We start from the raw sequence: 21,893 nt of genomic DNA on the forward strand, positions 1-21,893 counted from the left end.
ATAAGCAGTTGGATAAATTGTTCTTAGCAGAGTGTGTGTGCTTTTTGGTTGCTTGGTTTGTTGGTTGAGTTTTTTTGTTCAATAAGGCACTGTGATTTTATTTTTCAGCTTTTTTTTGTACATTATAATGACACCTCTTGGTTCTAACTCTCCTGGAGGCTTTGCTAAACTGTGACTCTTACAAACAGTAGTCACGTTTGAATAATTTGTTTGAATAATTTTTGCAGTTCAAGGCAGGGGTTGCAGTCTGTGTATGTCCACATGTGAAGCTCTTGATCTCCAGAAGGAGCCAAGGGTGTTTGCAGAGAGAAAACCTCCAACTCAGAGTAACTTTCCAGTAAGTAAGATCAAGTAATCATTTGATGGTGTTTCTTCTGTCCACTGTAGTTGTCAGCTGGAATAGAAAACACACACTCTGTTGTTCTCTAGGAAATGAAAGAGACCGAGATTCAAGGTTGAAGTTCATGTTTATGATCTTGAAGGGAGATAAAGACATCAGAGTACAGGCAATCTTTTCCAAATGCTTTTCCTGTGATTGCCATGCAACTGCCTTAGCAGTCCTCAGGCTCCCATTGTATGCTTGGGAAAATCTTGGCTCCAATACGCAGTTCTGAGGCATGAACTGAGGAAATAAGTACTCACCAAGTCTGTGTTAATGAGAGTTTGGAATCTTGGTTATATTGGCATTCCTTTTTACAGGTGTCAGGGCAGTAAATCAGTGCTCTGAGAGTGCTAAAGTTTCTGGATAGATGCATTTTTTGATTAGTAACTACTGGTAAGATGTTTGATTAGTACCTCGCATTTCTAGTCTGGCATGGGCTGGTTCTGAACTGTTTTCTCAAGGGAGCACTGGAAACCCTGATGCAGGTCAGGTAGGTTGTGCCGTTCACTATCAGTGCATTGTATTTCTACAGGGGTCCTAAATATGGAATGTTTTTTTGTTTTCTTCAGCTTTCTCTGGACTCCCCAAAGTTACTGTTCAAGTCACCCCCCTTGCCTGTGTTCTTCAGCAGGAGCTGCTGCATAAGATCCTTCACGATTCTGTGATGGTGTGAAATCCCTCATGTCCTCAGAGTGGGTCTCAGGATTCCTGGAGCAGGGGAAGCTGTCCCAGCTCAGGCAGGCCCTGAGGAGGTGCTTACAGAGCATTATTTGCCCCATGGCTTAATTGCCTTCACATTACCCAGTTGTTAATTCAATAGGTGCAGGAAGTGATTTGGCTGCTTTGTTGCAGGCTTTGGCTGTGTGCCTTTCCACAGCAGGTATTTATTTGGCTTGGCACCTGGAGCAGGAGCATTCCCTGGCAGCAGGCCCAGGAAAGCCAAAGGACAATTAAAGAGGAGATGTCTCCTTTCAGCAAGTGAGGGCTTCTCCTCACTGCACGAGAATGGCTTTGGAGGATGTGTCCCTGATACAAGTCTGAGGTGAACATTTTTCCTGGCCTGGGAACCATTTAACATGGGCAATCTCTGAAAGGGCAGGGCTTTTTCCTTTAGGTTAGGAATGAATTAGGTTGTGATTTGTAAAATGTCTTGTCACTGCTACCTCCTAATGTCTGCAGTCAGGGGGTGTGTCCAGCTCATACCCTCTCTTAGTTTTATCATTATGTTACCTTTTTGACCTCTCCCAATCCTATGTTTTGTAGTATTTCCTGGCTATAATGGGAATAAAAAACCCAATCCCAGTCTCCAAACCAACATCCCCCTAAACCTGGATTAAGACAATTTCAATCCAAGTAAGTTTTCAGATTCAGTGGAGTTGAGTAATTTTTGAGGGTCTGCTTTGGATGGTTGTGGTCTTTTGGTTAAAGTGCTGAAATCATTTGAGAAAACAGTGACAGGAGATGGGTGAACCACAAGAAAATGGGAACACTCGCTGGAATCATCACAAAATCTTTGCATCTTTCTCTCATGACAGCCACACTTTAATCCTGTTTGTTACTTTCATTGCTTGTGTTGCAAGGAAGGAAAAGCGAAGCAGTCATACTTGGCTTCCACCCTGGAAGATACTAAAGCTGCCATCCCAGGGAATTCTGTCTTACAGCTCTTTGAGTGCCACGTGCGGGGTCAGCCTTGGGCAGCTTTGGAGTCTGTGGTAAAATGAACTCCATTGTTCCTGGCAACAAAAAATGCCTGCTCTTTGTTGAAAGGAAGGCAAAATGACAGTGATAAGTTTGCTCAATTCTCAGTGAATTATCCAAAATAACACACAAAACAGGGAAAGGGCCACATATCCTTTGAGCTTGTTTCAGGATGTGTTTAGGGAAGGAGGTATTTGGAGGAAACCCATCACTAACATTTTTGATGAATGTGATCACCAGCGAGGACAGAGTGGATGGTTATGGCCCCCGTTATCTTGTGTTTCTCTGTTGGTTTCCCTCCTTTTTTAAATTTTCAGCTTGCAGGACTCCAAGTTGCCTCAATACACACAAGGTACAGGAATATGTCAAGACATTGTTTTAAAAATTATGGCAGCTAACATGAGCACAGCATTTTTTCTTTCCTAAAATTGCTAGTGAATGCCCATCAGGAGTATGTTGAGGTGCCAGGAGACTAAGCATACTGGAGGCTTTCTCTAGAAAATGAGCTCCTGAAAAGAGGAACATTTGATTTAATTTTAATTCTGCATTTTTACCTTTGTTTTTCTGCTAAACATTAGAAAATTCCCATAAAATAAATATGATCAGGACATTGACTGAAAAATGTGTTTCACTTTTCTCCAAATACTGTTCTGCTGTGAGCTAAAAGTTGTTTAATTTAGATAAAGTTTGCCATTAGCATATGAATATATACTTGAATTTGCAGAATCATATGTATTCTAATGAAGTTTTTTGCTTTGTTCAAATCCTCATTTTTTAGGGGAGTGCTGTTCTATCAAGCACACTTTCCATTTGGGTGGCCCTGGCTTGTGTTCCTGGTACACACCATTTGAAACAAATTCTTCAGGGTACTTCTCATGCATTCTCTTCTTATTCTTTCTTTTAATAGTCATTTTAGTATCAGAAGACGTTGCACGGTGTCCTTCATCCTTTCCTCCAAGCAGGAATAATATTGTGAGAATTTTTTAACAGGGAAATGACTGTAGGATTTGGCCTACCAACAGGTCAGATGTGTGCAGATGGATTGACAGCTCTTTCCCATGTTCCTTAGTCAACTGAATCTCCTGCTGACTTTTGGGGAAAGATTTGGCTATGCAAAAACCACTTGGGGTGTTTTTGGTGTTAGGTAGGAGTGGATGAAGTTGCAGTGTTCAGTGTGAACCAACTACAATAAAATCTGTTTTCTTTGGCTCTTTTTATTAAACTTGTGTTCAAGGTAAGCAATGCCTACGTAAATCGCTTCTCTTTTGCAGTATGAGGGTCGTTGCTGTCAGAGATGAAGTTCCAAACAGAAGAAAGCAGAAAATGAGGAGCTGATGGAATTTTGACAGCGGGAATTCAGTAAGTCAGCAAACACACTTCTATTAGCTTGATTACTGGTCTGCTGGTGGTGCTGTGTGGCTCAGCCACATACCAGCCAGGTGGCTCTGCATTCTTTTATTGGTTATCGATAGGTCAAACACAAAGCTTTCAGAGCGTCAGATGTTTTGACAAGTCACTTGCTCTTCACTATTTGTGCTGGGTGACAAAACCCCTCTCACGCAAAGATCTGACACCTGCATGGACAAACTCTTAATTAGTTACTGACTTTCAGTTAGAAAACCTTCCTTTTTAACTGCGGTGTAATTGTTTTGTCTGTGCTTGTGTTTTGCCCACACACAGTGGGTCATTCTCATACATCCTTATTCCTTCAAGAAGTTCTGCTTCAAGTAAAAAGAAACATATAATCCAGGCTCTCACTATCACGTCCAGTCTCACTGTTCATGAAACCTTCCACTAAATGCTTTAGCACACACTTCACATAGAAGTGATGAATGTTTCAAGCTTCTGACATTTTATTGACATTTTGGGTTCAATTCTGATTCTCGTGTCTGTTTGCAAACTTGAAAAAAATGTGGTCTCGAAAACAGAAGAGGAGGAGAAGAATCATCAGTATTTTTGAAGACTCCTTATTTCTGTGCAAGTGTAATGTGTGTCTTTAATAAAAGAGCTGGGCTAAGGGAGTGGACTTATTCATTTGCTCCTCTAATGAGCTATAAAGCTTTCATCATTCTGGAAATTAGTTTCAAGGAAAAAGTAGAAGCTCTCAGGAGTTCAATGTGAATGTTAGTTCAGTGCTTAAAAATTGGTTTTGGAATTCTGGCATTTTGTGTTAGCTGAGTCAGAAAAGCTGCTTAACTCTCCTCAAAAACTGAAGGCTCATTCGGAGGTAAGTCGATTAACTGGGTCCAAATGTGCCCTCAAAAGAAGCTGCTTGCCTAATGACCTTTTACTTCCACAGATTTTTATAAAGTGTCTATGTATGAAAAAGTTTTCTGTAAAAGATAAAAAAAGATTAGATTTTCCCCAGTTCACCTGTCTTCTAGTAAGGAGTAGGAGAAGTCGACACACTAATACTGGAGTTGCCAACGTGGACTTTATCCTTCTGCTAGAGTCCTTGGCTGAGTCCATGGAGATACACACAGGTGGGATCTAGGAAACTGAGTACAAATCTTTTTTTCAAAACAAAATTAGTCAAGTTCCTCATGAATTTGAACTTCCATAGAATAAGATAGCTGGACCTATCAAAGGTTGGTACTTGCTAAAATAAATGGTATTTTTTTAAGGGTGCTAAGTTATTCAGCATAGCTGTGCTGAAATCTGCCTGCAGAAGGTTATAGAGAGTTGTCACACTGCTGCCTGTTTCGTGAAAGGGCAGAGAAAACAGTATCAGTAAGCTTAGTTATACCTGTAATCTTCCAGATTCTTCCCCACTGAGAATCTCCCTCTCTAGAAATCCACAGGGATTGTGAAGTCGTCTGTGCACTGACTGGCACCAATGGTTATTATTAAAAATAATTTAACTGCAGGTAATATAAAAAAATCAATTTTCATTATGGTTTGCAACAACAGTGATCTCGGGCTGATTTCTACAGGTGGCAAAACTCTTGTTTCACATTTGCACACAGAAACACAATGCCTATTTGCTGACCCCAAAGTTTCCATGGCAGTTTGTATAATTTCCAAAGGATCCATTTCCTGTGGAGTCACTCATAATATCCTGTTATCAACAGGAATAAATGCGACACTTGGAACAAGTCTGCAATATCGAGGCAGTGTTATGTGTAACTTTCCTGGGATTTTCCCAGGAACATTGTTATGTGATAAGAACAAAAGAAATGCAATCATTTTAGAATGGGAAGCAATCAATAATCAAAAGCAAATACAGCGTGGGTCATGCATCTGTCACCTTATACATAATCATGATGTTTATATTAGTCAATATTATGTTTATATTAGTCAATATTGAGCACTAACAGAGAGGTTGAGGCCAACAAACTAAAGTTTGCATTCTCTGTTCTTCTAAGAGTTAGAAGTATTTTTTCAGGGACTTTCCAGTATTTCTTCCAATGACTTCATCTACAGTTTGCAGCATTTACACGTTTGAGAGAAATATATTTTCAGTATTACAAGAACAGAAACATTGAAGTTCAAAGGAACAAATTACAGTTTGTGATTGAAAATGCTTTTGATACAAGAGCAGAACTCCAGCAACCAAGCATGGGAGGGGGAGTTTGAGGTAAGGAAATGACATGAGGTCATTGCTTGGTTGGTTGGGAGTTGCCACTCTCCTCTTGCCCCCCAACCAAACTTGTTGGTGAAAGAAGGAAATGAAAGTGCTTTGGAAGGAAGGTTAAATAAGGGACCAAAAGAATAGCTGAGGGCAGAAGGGACATGTAAACACCTCTGCTACTTTTCATCGTGAGATGAAAGGAAGGGGATGAATGCACATGGCAGCTGTAAAGTGGAATGACCTTCTGAGAGTCTTGTAGAAAAACAATTTAGATGCTAAATGAAGTGGTCAAGGGGAGCAGAAGCTTTCATGAGATTGGGAAAAGGAGGAGATGAACAAGGACATTTAGTTAGCTGCAGTGAAATCCCAGGGTCTGTCTTTCCGGTGTGTTGCAAATATTCTGACTCCTAATTACCGCCTGCTCAGCTTCTTGGTATGTTCCACAGACGTGCAGATGTGCACACACACAGAGACACTTACTGCATAGTCTGCATGGTTCCTAAGGGTGCAGTTTTCCCCTGTGGCTTCTGCATGGTCTGATAACCGAAGGTCCACAGGGCACATGGTTTAGAGCTGGAGTGCCTAATCACTGAAGTAACCAGTGCTACACCCTCCTTTTCTTGAGCTTTCCCCCTAGTCTGACCGGGTAGGTGGGATTATAGAACACGGTATATCTAGAGGAGTCATGCAGTTCCTAATGAGAGCCTTCTTCCAGGTTTGCTGTATTGAAAACTCTTAAGGGGTGAGCAGAAAGGAACAAGTTTATGTAAAGGACCTTAATGGTCCAGCTTTCTTATAGTCAGTTGGATCAGAAAACAGGTACTTTGCTATTTTCCATTCAGATCACATAAGATAGACATACACCATGAATTTTCTTTTACTTTCAGTCCCCAAAAAAGGAGAACAAACCCTCCAGCAATTACTGAGTCAATATCCACACCTGTTTTACCATATCTGAACACAACTTTCCTAACTGTATTCTTGCTGGCAGCACAGGTCATCTTCCAGTGCTCTACTTGTCCTCTAACCTTTCTTCTCTATATCTGTACTACCTTTCCCATTTAGTAAATGCTGATCCACATTACAAGAAGAGATTTCTTTGAATTATCGGAGAACTTTATTTTTACTATTTTCTTGCAATAGCTGAGTCCTCCCTCTAACAGCAGCAGGTTACCTAGAGTATTTCCCAGTAAGTCATGACTGGTGACTTCAGTGCTGATGTCTGTGCTCTGGATTTTATCTGGATTGTTTTATGCTGCAATTTTTTGCACATTAAGATTACAAGCTAACTCTGTGAAAGCTTTTCCAGCTCCACAGGCAGCTGATTTTTTTACTTGTTTCTTACTTAAGCTGACTTAAAAATATAGTTAATTTTGCTTCCTAAGGAGTTATATTTTTTATTTATTTTGCTGGCACCTGAAGAAAAATTACATTAAGCCAAAGAATAGTAACAGAAAGAGGGAAACTTAGCTTTTATCTCATTTTCAATAAGAGAACATACCCACTTCAGAAGACAGACTAAATGGTGTTAACCTTACTTTGCTCTCCTGGCCTTGTAGTGCTTTTATTCAGGGTTATAAAATTATCATGCAGGGACACAACATGGGCCAAGGAGAGGATCAGCATCAATCTTACTGAGAAGGGTCTTCAAGAAGAAGCAAACCAGAAACAGCTCTCTCTTATTTTACTATCCCAAAGCTACCTGGCAAAAATCCTTCTGCTATTGTAAGACTATCTAGATCAGAGGTAACAGTGAAATGAAAGTGTGCATCCCTCAAATAAACAGGTATACTCTAGTTTAAAGTAGCAGCCTTTAAACCTGTGCCCTTCTCTCCTATTCCCAGTTCCCTTTCTGACAATTTTTAAAAGAGGCAGGTATCGTGTGCTCAGCACTCTGTATTCCAGGGATCAGAATAAGAATCAGTTGTTACACCAGGTCAAATGCTTGCTATTTAGGTACCCAAAGTAAAGATCACAAATTCCCATTTGGACAGTCAAATAGTGGCCTTTTGATGTAGTAAAGATTTACAGCTCTGGGACTGATCTGTACATTGGCAGTGCTTAGGTATCTGAGGGTAAAATTCTCTTGTCTGCAAGGTAGTTAAGGAAGGGGCCTTGGCCTGCAGCCCACCCCTCCCCATGGATCTGGAACAGCCTAAAGAGGAGAGTGAGCCATTTACCCTACCTAAGGATTTGTTAGTGTGTTCAGGAATGTCAGGTTACCGTGACAGGGCGAGTTATGATACCGTGGACTGAAAGGTTTCATTTCAGTTCCAGAAATCAAGCTGACAAAGATAAAGCAGACTGCTTCCAAATACAGCAAATGAAAATTTAAAACATCAAACATAACAAATGGATTTCTCATACAAAACTTTTAATAATACATTGTTAGGAGTAATTACATTCACAATCAATTTCTGTGTATGTAGGATGCAGTTTTTTGCATTAGCTGATGGAGTAGCTAATTAGACATACAGTCAAGTACAGAACAATGAGATTGTATTTCTTCAGAAATTAATAGTAGGAATGAAAAATCCGGTAGAAGTTAAATAAATTATAATAGTTTTCTTTCTTGCATAGAAACTACTCAATAAATACATTTATAAATACCATGGAAATCACAATACATAAATACCAAACACAGTGTTACACATTCTGTAGTTAGGTTTTTCAAGTTTGACATTACAGTTCACAGTCTGGCCACAGGCTGACTGTGGTTGAGGAAGCTGTTGTTGACACAACATACTAGTGCACTCCAGGGGAGCAGGAGGATTCATCAGTTTGCTGGTGCAATAGCAAAAATAAACAGTGTGGCAAGTGCATTGCACTTCACCGGTTGTGTTTGGCTGAAGTGGCTGCCAAGGGTTCTCAGTCTCCCTCAGCAAACCACTTTTCCTGCAGTGTCAAGGGACAGTGTGTCCCACGGACAACACTGACCATTGTGAAAGACTTCCTTAAATACATGCAGTTAAATAAATAGTTAAATAAATAGAACAGTCCATAATTAACATTACAACATGCATGCAGGAGGTGGAAGATGGTGCACTGCCTCTTGGTGGAGGAGCAGGAGCAGTTCCCAGATTTTTTCTGTCCTGGTGTTTCTTAGAGCGGCGCGTCAGAATTTTGTTGAGCCCTGTTAAGAGGTGAGGAAAGAGGATTATTTAAGAGGGTGTTCAAGACAGTTATCACTGCTTAGCATTGCACAAACAGTTAAGGATGAGAGGTCTCTTTCCAATTCTATGTGCTATTTTGAGGCACAGCGAGAATAAAGTAAATGTTTCAAAAGCAATTCCTGAAATCCCAGCATGTGCGTCTGGTGCCCAGCTGGGAAACCTCTGCAGCCTGAGCTTCTGCATTGACTTGCAGCAAGAACCTCATGAACTCAGAAACAGGAATTTAGTAAGGGGAAGATGACTTTTTTAAAGCCTCATTTTCAAAGGGAGCTGAGCTCATCAGTGTTTCTGTCCCTGCAGATGAAGTTGCTGGTACTCAGAGGTTTAGTACTGATGTATCAGCTTGAGCAAGGACCCTGCAGCAGGGTCAGAAAAACTAGGACTAATTCTATAATTAAGCAGGAAATTTCCCTGTTTCAATAGATGTGATTAAGAAGGAATAGAAAGTATCACTAAGAAATCCTACAAATTGTTTTTTCTGGGAGGTTTACCTCTCAACTGCCCAAATTGAGAGGGAATGGGACTTACTTGGCCAAAATTGCCTTTACGATCAGCTGTACCCAGGGAGCATTGGGCTCCAAGCACACTTCTCTGCCGTCCTTCAGAGTAGCTCTGCAAAACAGGGAGTAAAGAAGAGTCAGGAAACTGCTACATGGATTGTTTTATTCACAAAATGTATTCTTGCATTTTTACGTTAGATAGTTTAAATTTATCTCGGCTGCTCTAGCTTAGACTTGGCCATTTTCTTTTATGTGTTCCACAAGTGAAGAGACTAGAACCCTCCATAATTGTGTGAGTCTGTGTGTCTGCTCTGAAAGCAGTGGCACATTCCCAAAAATCTCTATCAATATATACAGATGCTTGGTTTGGATTTGTTTACATTAGAAAAGTTTCTTACACAATTGAAACCTCCAGTGGTGAAAAAGTGGTTCAGCAGTATAAGGACTTCAACATTTTAATCCCTCCTCTGTGCTGTTCAGACCAGGTTAGGTTCATTGTTTCCCTGAATCTGTGTCTGGGAACTTAATTTTTCCCATTGAGCCTCATAAATGCAGGATTCAGGCTACGTCATTACCTCGTGTATTAAGAACTGACAAGTCCTTGCAGTTCATATTCTACCACTAGAAATATTTAATATGTCCCATGACAGATGAACAATGATCAGTTCAGGAATACAGGGTCATAGAGACGGTGAAAAATGTGGTGTATCACTTAAAGCTGTCTCTCCCAAAATAATAACCAAATCTGACTAAATCAGGTCAGCCTGCTCACTGTCATACTTGTGAAGCCCCAAAGTCCTGCAGCAGTGGCAGCAGCAGGGTGTATGAAGGGCAAGGAGCCTCTTGCAGAGCTACTTACATGACTTCAACGTTCTGGCAGTGGGGGCCGCTCTGTGTCAGCTTCACATCCTGAATGGATTTCGGAGGGATGAACCTGGAATGAGTGGCTATGCACTGGCACCGCAGCTCAGTTCCCATCCTTGCCAGGGTCCTACCTGTGAGCAGAAAAGGCAGATTGGGGTTTGACGGATGGTCTTATCATAACTATATCAGACATAAAGCAAGGCTGCTCTATTCTAACAATGTTCTCGATTAAAATATTGCATTTGTCCAAGCTGCCTAAATCCTCAGGGCATGAGTATCAGTTGCTTATGTGTTTCAGAGGAGCTGATGCCCAAGCACATTGGAAACTAAATTAACACGTTTTTTAAAAATGAACCCACATATTTTATGGTTCCTTGTACTTGACTACACTGCATAGTTAATTGCATTATTTTAATATCTGGATCAAAAAACTTGGCCACTCTGCAGAAGACAGAGCCTTAGACTTGTTCATTAGTTGGAGGCTTGCCCATGCTTGTCTTCATAATGTTTGCTCTCTGTTTTCCTAACTACATATTACTTGCTCAAGGCAGGATAGTTACTAAACAACAAATATGAGATGAACTGTTCTCTGGGAGGGAAAGCAGAGAAATATTGGAACACTTCAGAAGATCCTGTCTCTAGCCACATGCACTTCAAATGAAACATAGAAACAAAGCAAATGCAAGTTGCATCCTTAAAATTTTTCCCACGAGGTGTCAGTAACTTTTCAGTCCAAAGACTCTCTTTCTGACTGGAGAGAGGTGCTGAAAAGCTCCCAAACTAATTTGCTGAGACAAATAGAAAGCTACTCTGCAAGGAGAAGCATCTCAGTAGATGCCTGGACAATGCTACACCCACGGGGTCCTTGGGAGGCTTTACTTACCTTGAGACACAGCTGCTGAAAGCAGGAAAAGAGCCAGGACAGCCACAAGTTTGCCGTTCATGGTTGGACAGGAGTTTTTCTGTGGGTTGTTCAGCTCTGGTTCTGTGGAGCAGTGAGCTCGTGTCCCGGAGGATTGTTGATGCTGGCTCTGGGAGATCCATCACGTTTATATACTGTTTTGTGCCCAGCCTGTGTGCTCTGCTGGCATGGAGATTGCGTTACAGGAATTTCCCAGATGCAGTAAAAATGAGTCACATGACTGTTGTGAAACTCCTTCCTAGATGACGAGGAATTATTCTGCTAAGAATGATATATTAATTTATTTAAATATGTATATGATAGCCACACATTCCAATTTTTTTGGTAGACTTTTGTGAATTTTGTGCATTTTCTAATGTATACCCTTGTTTAGTAGGATAACTTTAGGATGGTTTCAGTTACATTTATGCTACCACTTTGAATTATTTTCTTCAGTTCCTTAAACTATTCTTTGTAGGGATGCCAGGTCTATACTTGAGATACTGAGTTTCTTATCCCCATCTATGATGACAGCTTCTACTCACCTGATTTAAGCCATTGAAGTGGAAACTGGGCAGTGCTGAAATCACTGTAAAGTTTTTTCACTGGGGTCAGGATTTTACCTCAACACTCTTTTGATGTAAACTAGTTGAATTTTGGGGTTTTTTTTCCTGTTCAAGTGGCATCTTGCAAAGTAAGTTCATCACTAATACTCTGTGTTCAGTAAGGAACTGAGGGTTCAGTATTCAAAGCTGCCTGTGGGAAGCAGATATTGAATTCTGAATGGATTTGAAAATCATTCCTGTACTTTTCATGTCACACATGTCAATGAATGATAAACAGAGGAAACTTTATAGGCGAAATAACAGCATGACCTGGTGAACACAACTGCTTTTGTTTCCTCTGTAAGTCCAGATAGTTTTTATAAGTCTTTTCTGAAGTGTTTTTTCAGTGACAGTAACCTTAGGTCTTAGCAAAGGGAGATAACAGTAAGTATTATGGCACTGTTAGACATTTCTGTTAGGGAACATTGTTGTGTGAATGCTGAGTCTTTATTTGCTGTGGCAGGTAGAGACAATTCCTTGTGAGGGAGACAATTCCAAGGGAAGATGGGCTGAAATGCTGATCTGTTGCTTAAATTAAGATTTGGGGTTTTTAACCCAGCTGGAGTGTGTGTGATTGCAAGAAGCTGTTCTGTTTTGGTGCTGTAAAAACATTGTCCTTCTGTCATGATGACTTTTGCTGCTTCTCATCTCCACCCTCACAGCTTTGTGGGTTTGGGATCTGTGGGTTGATAGAGGCACTTCTCTCCAACTCTGAGGAGTTGGTAAAAACTCAATCATCTTTAGTAGGTAAAACATTATAATTTATTTCTAGTAAGAATTGAAAGATTTGTTATGGTTTACTGTGATACACTTGTCATTAACTCGATAAAAGGAACTCTGCAATGAAAATTCATTCGTTTCCCATTACTATGTCAGCCATCCCAGGAAAAGATCCAGCAGCTTTGTCTCTTCTACCTCTTACTGAGTATTGTGTTGACCAAAGATTCTGATTCTGACCCCTGAGGGTGCTCTTCCTTAGCTGTGTCTCTTAGAGATCTTCACTGAAAAATACATTTAGTTCTCTGAAGGTATGAAACAGAAGAGGGTTTTGCCAGGAATTGAGGTTTATGTCTTATTGCTTATATTGTATTATGCTGTTTGTGTTATATTAATGTGTGGTTTCACTAGCATCAGATTATAGATGTTGGAGTTTTAACCAGTTTACTTGAAACAAGACTTTGCTGATGTTTTTCTTTTGGCTTCTGTCTCTGTGTCTCACACATGTATGCACACACACAGAGGTTAATTAACATTCTATCAGGGTCCCACTTTTCTATTATTTGCAGCCTTATTGTCTAATTTTGGTGCATGCTCAAATGTTATTAATATCTGGGGGAAAAAAAGGAGAATTCCCCTTCAAATCCCCAAGGGAATTCAGTGACTGCTTGTCCTCCTTACCGCCACACTCAGCTATTTCCTGCGTGTGGCAGTAACAGATCTGCAGAAATCCCCAGGTCAGAAGTGAAGCCAAGAGCCTGCTCCACCTATGATTAGCCCTGCCCCCAAGCCAAGAGTATCTATCTAAAATAGCAGGATGTTTGTAATGAAATGTAAATCCACTATGTTTTCTGAGAGCTGAAGCATCTCCTCTCCCTCCACTTTTTCGCTGATTTTGCGGTTTCATTGGGATTATGTGAAGGGGTATAAGAGACAATAGTGGCATGAAGTGGCCTGAAGGCCAGTCACTCCTAATCTGCATTCCTGGGAGTGCCATGTTTCACCCAAGTTCTCCTTACATCCCTGCAACACTTTGCCCGGGATCTTATCCAGGCTTCTGCCATGGGAACTGCAAACCCAGTGTTGGATTTTGGCAGCATGTGTTTTCCTGCCAGCCATCAGAGATGACTGGTGCAAATGGAATTGCTGCTCCTTTTGAAGGATCACGTCACTGAATGAGCTGATACTGCTGCGAGCAGAGACCTTCCATGCTAAACCCTGTTAAAACCACCCTGGCAGCGAACAAAACAACACTTATGCAATAGTCTGATTGCTGAAACTGCTGAAAAGGAAGTAAATACCTCCCTTGCCTGTGTTCTAAGGCAGGATATAGGATGAGTTCTCTATGTTGCAGGATGGAAACTAGTGGTTTTTCATGACTCATCACCTTGTCTACTGAGCACAAAAGTCAAAAGGCCATATTTTAGGATCTTGATTGGGATCTTTGTATGTAGCAAAGCACACCCTCACACAAGGGATGCTCTGAGAGGGATTCAGGTCTTCTCCAGTGACCAAGACCATCACTAGGGATGCAGTAAAGCTGAGCCTCAGCCTCTTCTTGGTTTGAGTCACTCCAGTTCCAGAGGAATGCTCCAGTTCCTGGGCTGGTAAAGTTACTCTAAGAAAATTAAGAATCTATCTTGTTTTGGACAAATTCCAACCTCTCACTTGAGAAGTTGTGCACACAAGACCCAAAGGGGCCCAGGAGGCAAAGTTTTTGCTGGAATGAGGGTTCAGCCTGTGCAAGCTGAGCTTGTGCAAGGTGAGTGTCAACTCCTGTCTCCTATGTGTCCTCTCTACCAGGTACTCTTGTTCCCCAAGGAAAAAAATCTCACTCTGTCTTCTGAAACCACCTCCTTTGCTCTGCAAAGGTCTTGATATTCACCTGCCATTCCACTTGAGCTGCAGAAAGCTGAGGGGACAAATACAGGAGCTAGGAAATAATCCCTTCTGCTGCTCAAAAGCTGGGCACAATGTTGTGCAAACACTCGTGGAAATTTACAGTGAGGCAGAGCTTAGGGAAAGATACATAAAAAGCAAAATATCTGCTAGACATCCGGGGTTTGACTTGCTATGGGAGGAAGTGATAGCAAGGAAAGGAGAAAGGCTTAGGTCAGCTTGTGGGATTTTTCAAACTTCTGTGTCTAAATATAGATGGTTATGTAGCCTTAGTCAGGCTTTTCAGTTGATTGCCTTTTAATTTATGTATTTATAAATGCAATAGTATAATTATGTACTCATATGATTGCATATTTGTTTATTATATATATTTCAGCTCTGCTTCAAAACAAGTCAGTTCTGGCTTGTAGCTTTCACTCAAAAATTTTTTGTGGATTAAATTAAATGTTTCATTTGATGCAATTCAATATGAGAAGTCATTGCAAATATTAATATGAGGCATCTAGTAATATTAAAAATGATACATTAGTATTCATTGTAGTATTAACATAAAATATTAGTAAATATCAATAAATTAATATTAAAAATAAATTTTATCTACCTGGAATTAACAGAAAAGATACTAAGCCCACCTAGGGAATTGTTAGGCACGAGCAACTGGGCTTTACTCGCCTGAGGAAGGCTGCATTTATTGCTTAATTGCATTTGCCTTTCATGAGTTTGGCCGGAAGCATTTTCTGACTGTGCAAGTAAGATCTGGCAGTGGCAGGAGGAAACTCATGGTGAGTTTTAAGAAGTTCGTGCCAGGAACTTTTGATTAAATTAGAAGCGATCAGTGGCCATAACACACGTCACACGTTCATGTCTGACTCTTGTGAGTGAGAACTGTCACAAAAGCTGTGATGTGTAAATCTGCTGATCCATTGCATCTCAAGCTGCTGGACAGGTCAAATCTTACTGTTCACCAAAACTTCGAGGGGCAACAGCAGGAAGGAACAGGGGGTGTATTCAGTCAACTTTTGGATTCAGATCTGAATCCAGAGTTGCTTTGGTCAAGGGGCCAGTGGGGGTCAAACCTCACCTCCCACCCTGGGGCTCGGAAGATGGAACTCCTCAGGGAACTCATGGTATTTTGGAGTCCTCCATTGCTCTCACCATGTATCTCTGGTCTGGTGCCTGCTGCTAGAACCTGCTGTCTCAGAAACTAGATTTATATGGCCAGGCATCATCAGTGTGTAGCAAATCACTGAGACAAAACATTTCTAACACCCTTTTGACTGTAGAAAGAAATTAACAATGAATCAATGGGAACTGACACTGAAACCAATGTTTAGTCATATAAACATTCCCCCGGACCCTTAAGCAGTAACATAAAATAAATATGAAAGCTGCAAAATCCTTTTGCAAAGCAAAAAAATGTGGTCTGTTATAGTGTTAGGTAGAACTAACATGAGACACACAAAAAATGGCCAAATATTTCCTGTTATATTAAAATAAATAGTGTGTTCTTTTCTTCAGAAATACGATTTCTAAACTTCTTTTTCTATATATGTGTATACGTGTGTCTCTGCCTGCATCCTTCTGTCTGTAAGTGGAAACTACAGCACAATAAAGAGAAGTAGCACAGGTGATGTAGTATCTCTAATTTTAGCAGCTTCCTTGTGAAAGCCATGAACTTGTAGTCATTACCCTGAGGCTGGCAGTGCCTTGGAACTGCTGATGAGACAGGGAAGCACCTTGCAGGAGGTAGTTTAGATGTCAGCCCGTGCTTGCTTGCACCTGTGCTGCAGGTAGACCCAGTCAAATACTCTTTAGCTAAAATCACTTAGAAATTCTCTTCATTCTCTAATCTCATATTCCTATCTTACCCCTTAGCACCATCCCAAGATCTCTCTCCTGTGTGCTGCTGGCCAGCCTCGAATGTCTTAGTTTCATAGGAGCTTTGTAATTTTTTCCTATGTCATTCACTTTGGCTGCTTCCTGCAGGGAATTTCATCTGGTGGTTTGTTGCCTAATCCGTGAGTCTCCTGAGGTCTTTCTGCAGTTCTTTGTAGTTGAGCCTTGTCTTTCCATCATCATCAGAGAACTTCAGCTCATGGCCAAAGACCTTTCCAGACAACTTGTGCAACTGCCAAACCAAGTGGGACCCCACACAAAGTGGTGTAGGAATCCATGGGTGATGTTCTTTTATTGATAAAAGCTGATCTTTTCATTCTGCACTTCATCTCTTATGTATTCGTTTCCAAGACCTCTTTCTTAGCCTCATTTTTTCTAGTGTTTGGTGAGGGCTGTGAAAGGATTTCAGGAAGACAATACGACTCTACCTGCGGGGCCTGCCACATCCCTAGGCTTGTTGTCAACAACTGTAACAAGTGCATGAAAAATTACTTCCTTCCAAGCTACACAGATACTTCCTTATGTGTTTATTCATGTGTTTTCTAATTCTGTTTCTGCTTTAAGTAAGGCCATTTAAGGGTAACTAATTTAATCTTGTTTATTCTCATCCTTACAGCACTAAAACACATTCATTAAGCTTGAATCCTTGATTCATCACAGACAGAAGTTTAGAGATAGGCACAGCAAAGGAAATATGGAGATTTAGCAGCTATCTCAGGAAAAGAAAAATAATCAACTGTAGAATGTAGCTGAGGTGGGGGATCTGTTCCTTGGCATTCTCATCAGCAAGTGTTTCCTCTCATTTCATATCCTTGAAGAACTCCAAGGTGTATTTTTCCTTGGCTTCTCTCTGACTGGTGGCTCAGTATTGTCCCTGGCCCTGTAATTAGATGAAGTATAAAGTGAATTCAGAAATGTATTGAATAAACAATTGCTGTTAATACAAGCTACAGGGAGAGCAATAAATGCTCATGAATTGTTAAGGACTTATTTTTATTGTACCAACCAATTGACATATGTGCAAAGACAAGAAAAATCTGTGTTCCTCCAAGAACTGTTCCAACAGAAAGGACTTGCACGTGCCTTTGTGCAAAGTAGGGATTTGACTGTCTCTGTTTACAGCTGTGAAAGCTCTTAGAAATGCCAGCTGCATGTCTGAATTATACCCAGAAAGAGGAAGGCAGTCTTTGAGAGTTTGATTTTTGGAAGTGTCAAACACACCCCAAATGTGCTGTCTCTCAGCAGAGGTTCAGGGGCATCACAACTGTGGCCTTTTGGGTGGCTTGATACAACAGAAAGATGTCAAAGCTTGGACAATATTTTACTCCTCAGGCATGTAGAAGTACTGATTTAGAGAGAACTGTGGGAAAGAATTACTAATGCCTGAAGAGGGTGAACATTTGCATGCCAAGAAATTAAATGTGCCCTCTAAAGCCAGCCCTTCACTGAAGGTGTTCCAGTAAAGGAAGCAGCTTACCTGGCCAGTAGAGCCTTTACAGTGAGCCGGACCCAGGGTGCAGTGGCTTCCAAACACACTTCCCTGCCGTCTTTCAGTGTAGCTCTGCCCAGAGAGAAACAGAGAAGTCAGGGCAGGGGGGGTCCTCCCACCCTCCTAATGGTTGGAAATTTCTCTTAGCCATTTGTCCATTAAGTAACTGAAGGACTTGTTTGGTTTTGTCTGATTTGTTTGGGGGTTTTTATTAATGATGTCAAGATAGGTGTTTATGCTGTATTCTTATAATGAGCCAAATGAATTCTCTATTTGATTTCAGTTCTCTATGGGGTCATAGTTTAGCAGATCTTTCAGGAACTTAATTTTTTGACCAAACCTGGCTGAAATTACCAATTCCTAGTGAGGTGGAGCTGGATGCCACACTGTGCTGCACAGAGGGTATGATTGTATTTGCTTAAGAAACCACAGAGAAAAAGCCCTTCTATTTACTGAATGAATTGGTCCAGTTTGTGTGACCAGTTCCTGGTGTGGTTTTAAATGAAGCTCACCATATCTTTTACTTTGTACCCACATGGAATGTCATCCAAATTCCGCACTCCTCACACAGGGAGTGTGCGCTCTGTGTGCAATTCTGACACAGGGAATAACTCACGGCCTTTCAAATTTGCCTCATGCAGACCAAGTCAGTGGAATTTGTTTGAATTCATCTCGAGAGCATCAAGATTGTATCTTTGATTGATTCTTCATTGTCTAAGTTACTAATTGGTTCCTGGATGTGCTGTGGGGATCTAATTCTCTCCTCTGATGTTGGTGATAATTAAGATATGAGCAGAGAGAGTTTTAAAAAGCTGTCTGGAAACTGACTGTAACATTGGCAGGGAATTAGCTCGTTCCTATGGATAGAGGCCCTAATTCCTGACACTTGGTTTCTCTGAGGCTTCACAAGAGAAATATTCCACCCAAAGTATATAAATAAATGGAATGAGAAATGCAAATTCAGTTCCTCCTGTTGGAAGCAAGATGCTGTTTAGCAAAAGTGCTCACATGATTTCCACATTTTTGCAGTGAGGTCCTCTTTGGCTCAGTCTCACATCCTGAACCATCTTGGGAGGGATGAACTTGGAATGAGTGCTTATGCAATGGCATTGGGAGCCTTTTTCCTTGGTCTTCTCCAGGGCCTTACCTGTGGAACAAAACTCACTTATGTCTAAGTACATGAACAGTCTCTTTATTTGCTGCTATGAATCCCTTCTGCCAGATTTACTCTTGTTCCTCAGCTCTCTGATTTGCTGGATACTTGGATAAAATTAACTGCATCTGCACAAAATCAGCAGCCACATTTTTAGAGCTGTTGATGTACAGGTGCAGTTGAATTTAAAGCTGGATCTCTAAGTGAAAATATTTAGGTGTTTTCATAGTGCCTTTGTGCCTGGCTAGGTCCTACCTAAATTGCATCACTTGAACAAAGTGGGTTAATATCATTAACTGTGTACACATACATGTTTATTAGTTTCTACCATGATCATCTGCTCATGTTCTTTATTCTTTCCTGCAAATGAGATAATTCTTGCTCTGAGGAAGCACTATCAACAACCTGCCTACCAAAAATAAAATCACAAATAGGAGAAAATTGTTACTTGGAAAAGAAGAGATATATGGACATATTTAGGAAAAAAGGTCCTGTCTTAAACACTTCTTAAAATCTGGAGAAAAGCATATATTATGGCATAGGAATAAACTCATTTCCTGACAGAAGCACATCTTATTCCTGGAAACATCCATAGCATCCTAACAGGTACAAATGATTCCTGTGACTACTGAATGATGGTTTATTGAAGATGCAGAAAGCCATCATGGACATATCTAAGGCCTCTTGCATTTGCATATGTATGTTTATTAATTAGTTACCTGAGTTTTAAGAAATAATTTTCTTACCTTCTGACCCTGCCATTGAGACCAGATAGAGAACCAAAGCGACAGCAACAGATTTGCCATCCATTGCTGTGCAAAGTTTTCTTGACAGATGTCCCACTCTGGTGCTATTTCCCATCAGGTTTTATACCTGAGGCGTGCACTCCCAGCAGCCTGAGTGCTGACCAAATGGGTGCTGCACACAAGGTTTCCTAACACATGAGAGTGTTGCATAAGAAATCCAAATCACTGTGCAGTCCATTCAATGGCACTTCAAACTTCCCTAACTTTTGCTGCTGTTTATTTTAAATTATTCCTTTAAATTGTGGTTGTTATCCATCACTTGCTGTTTGCACTTCTTCATGGGATATTAGTTTTAATCAGCAATGCTGAGCTTGCACTTGGAAATTCATACAGCATTACCAGATGTCCCCCTGAGCCAAAATAAAGGGACTTTTTTCCTCCTCTCTGAATATAGAATTTCTGTTCAGCTCTTTGTGTCACATTTAAGTGTCTTGTGCAAAAACTTTCACCCAACATAATTACAGTAACTTTTCATCCCCGTCTTACTATATTTTGGTATGAATCCAACGAAGTTATTTAGCCAGTATCTTATGAAGGCAAGACATATCTAATTTCTATTGTTCTCTGAAAGGATTTTGTAATTCTCAGTTTGGCTAAAGGGATTTAGATACTTAATTCTGTACTGAAAAGCTTCTCTAATCACTGTGCAGGAAATGATGCACTTAAAATGACTGAGGCATTATCACCAAAGGCACTTAAGCTCTTCTGAAACTTTTATCTGTTCTGATTATGAAAAGGAAAAGTATCTGGCAGAAAGGGACATAATGACACCTGGTTAAAATAAGCACTTAGGAAGTTGCTTGTTTTTCTTTCTAACCTCGTGCGTTTAGAATAATCCCAGGTGTTTAAAACAGCAGATAAACACAAGTGATTTCTATTAACATGGAAGAACAGCCCATGTCTGACAAAGGCAGTCAGTGAGCCCGAAGAGCCCCAGTGCTTCCCTTAGCAGTCTCCAAGAACACTGAAACACATTTTTGGAAGCGGCAGGGTGGTTGTTGCCTTCCTGAGAAAAGGTGTTCCATGACTGCACACGGAACAGAGATGTGATACGGTGTCATTTCTAGCCAGCCTCAGAATCACGTCTCACTGATGAGTGATGATAACCTAAAGAGGAAGAGGGTATGCAAGTGACCTGCCTGGGGTCCTGGGAGCACAGCCATTGCTGACATTTTGGATAAGAGTTTCTGAGAAGAGCCCTTCCTTGGCTGTGGTTCAGCTCCCAGTAACTTGCCTGGGATTTTGCTGGTGGCAAAGGTTAGATGTATTGTATCTGTAAGGCACTAAAACTGGTGCCAGTCCTTTAGGATACACCCATACTTTTACGGCCATGCAGATCAAGTGGTTCTTCCCCACCTCTCCCCATTCTTGGCTGATGTTTCTGGCATGCTTATCTCCAAATTGGATCTCTGAGAGAAGTCAGCTTGTAAAAATCCCTCAGGAAACAGGGAGGCTTAGAGTTGTAAGACAAGTCTGAACAAAACCTGTCCCCTTGGGAAACTTTGACTCCTTCCCATTCTGAGTCTAGCAGGCTGTGCAATGCCATGCTGTGGGACAGAGGCAGATATGGGGACAGAGAGCAAAGCATGGTCAGAATGGTTGTCCTCTTGCACAAGAGCTCGCTCAAACAGTGCTAAAAACTCCCTTTATGCCTTGCACCATGAGCAAACATGAGCTGATTGTCCAGAATATGGAGTGGCTCCTTGTTGGAAAAGACCGAAGCTAAACAAATATCAAAATATTTGTTCAACTTTCCCATTTCTCAGGTGTTCTCTGCTTGTATTCCAACATTCCTATGTAAATTGTTGTGTCATAGGTAGATAGGAGGCTGTACAATTGGAGCTTTGTTTCTTAGGATTTCCTCTTATTCTCCTCACTGGAATGAGGGAGGATGCTCAGTGACTTCCTCAACATTTATCAGATTTCCCTGTTTATTTAAGTTAATGAAGCCCCTTGTTTATTGTCAGGTTCTCAGCTGCTGTGCTGTTAGAGCACCACACTGCTATGGCCCTGCAGTTTCTGTGACTAACCAGTATTTATTCATTACTACCTGGGAATTTTATCTTCTAGACCTCTGCGAACACTGAGTCTGCCAAGAAAAGAGGAAGAAAGTAGATAATTTTTGTAATTCCTCCGATTGTAAATTATCTGCACTTCCCAGAGACAACAATTTGCTGTTGTTGCAAACAACACAGACACCACAACTCAGACACCACTTGCCCTTCTGGGAACCCCTTAT

At 40.9% G+C, this 21,893-nt stretch overlaps 3 protein-coding genes across 4 annotated transcripts in view; 1 reads left to right on the plus strand and 2 right to left on the minus strand.

Moving 5' to 3' along the window:
* Window positions 1–1,009: 1,009 nt before the first annotated feature.
* The window catches only part of RASSF6 (Ras association domain family member 6), a 62,407-nt gene continuing 41,523 nt past the window's right edge, over window positions 1,010–21,893 (plus strand). The window contains exons 1-3 of one of the 2 annotated variants that reach the window (XM_027698412.1): window positions 1,010–1,134; window positions 1,235–2,946; window positions 3,352–3,439. The gene's annotated coding sequence lies outside the window, so the exon portion shown is untranslated. Of the gene's footprint in view, window positions 2,947–3,351; window positions 3,440–21,893 lie in introns of both variants that reach the window. The other variant, XM_027698413.1, reaches the window with a different exon arrangement.
* On the minus strand, window positions 8,046–11,371 carry LOC113974885 (interleukin-8-like). Its single transcript, XM_027698418.1, has 4 exons — window positions 11,072–11,371; window positions 10,184–10,319; window positions 9,353–9,436; window positions 8,046–8,784 (listed from the first exon to the last, which is right to left on the minus strand). Exons 1-4 carry the CDS (start codon window positions 11,130–11,132, stop codon window positions 8,754–8,756), a joined length of 312 nt encoding a protein of 103 aa, XP_027554219.1. The 5' UTR covers window positions 11,133–11,371; the 3' UTR covers window positions 8,046–8,753.
* On the minus strand, window positions 16,420–19,683 carry LOC113974884 (interleukin-8-like). Its single transcript, XM_027698417.1, has 4 exons — window positions 19,595–19,683; window positions 18,704–18,842; window positions 17,684–17,767; window positions 16,420–17,086 (listed from the first exon to the last, which is right to left on the minus strand). The coding sequence occupies exons 1-4, from the start codon at window positions 19,656–19,658 to the stop codon at window positions 17,011–17,013; spliced, it is 363 nt and encodes a 120-aa protein (XP_027554218.1). The 5' UTR covers window positions 19,659–19,683; the 3' UTR covers window positions 16,420–17,010.

This window comes from Neopelma chrysocephalum, unplaced genomic scaffold (assembly GCF_003984885.1).
Source record: "Neopelma chrysocephalum unplaced genomic scaffold, ASM398488v2 Primary Assembly neopelma1_128, whole genome shotgun sequence".
Classification (NCBI taxonomy): Eukaryota; Metazoa; Chordata; class Aves; order Passeriformes; family Pipridae; genus Neopelma; species Neopelma chrysocephalum.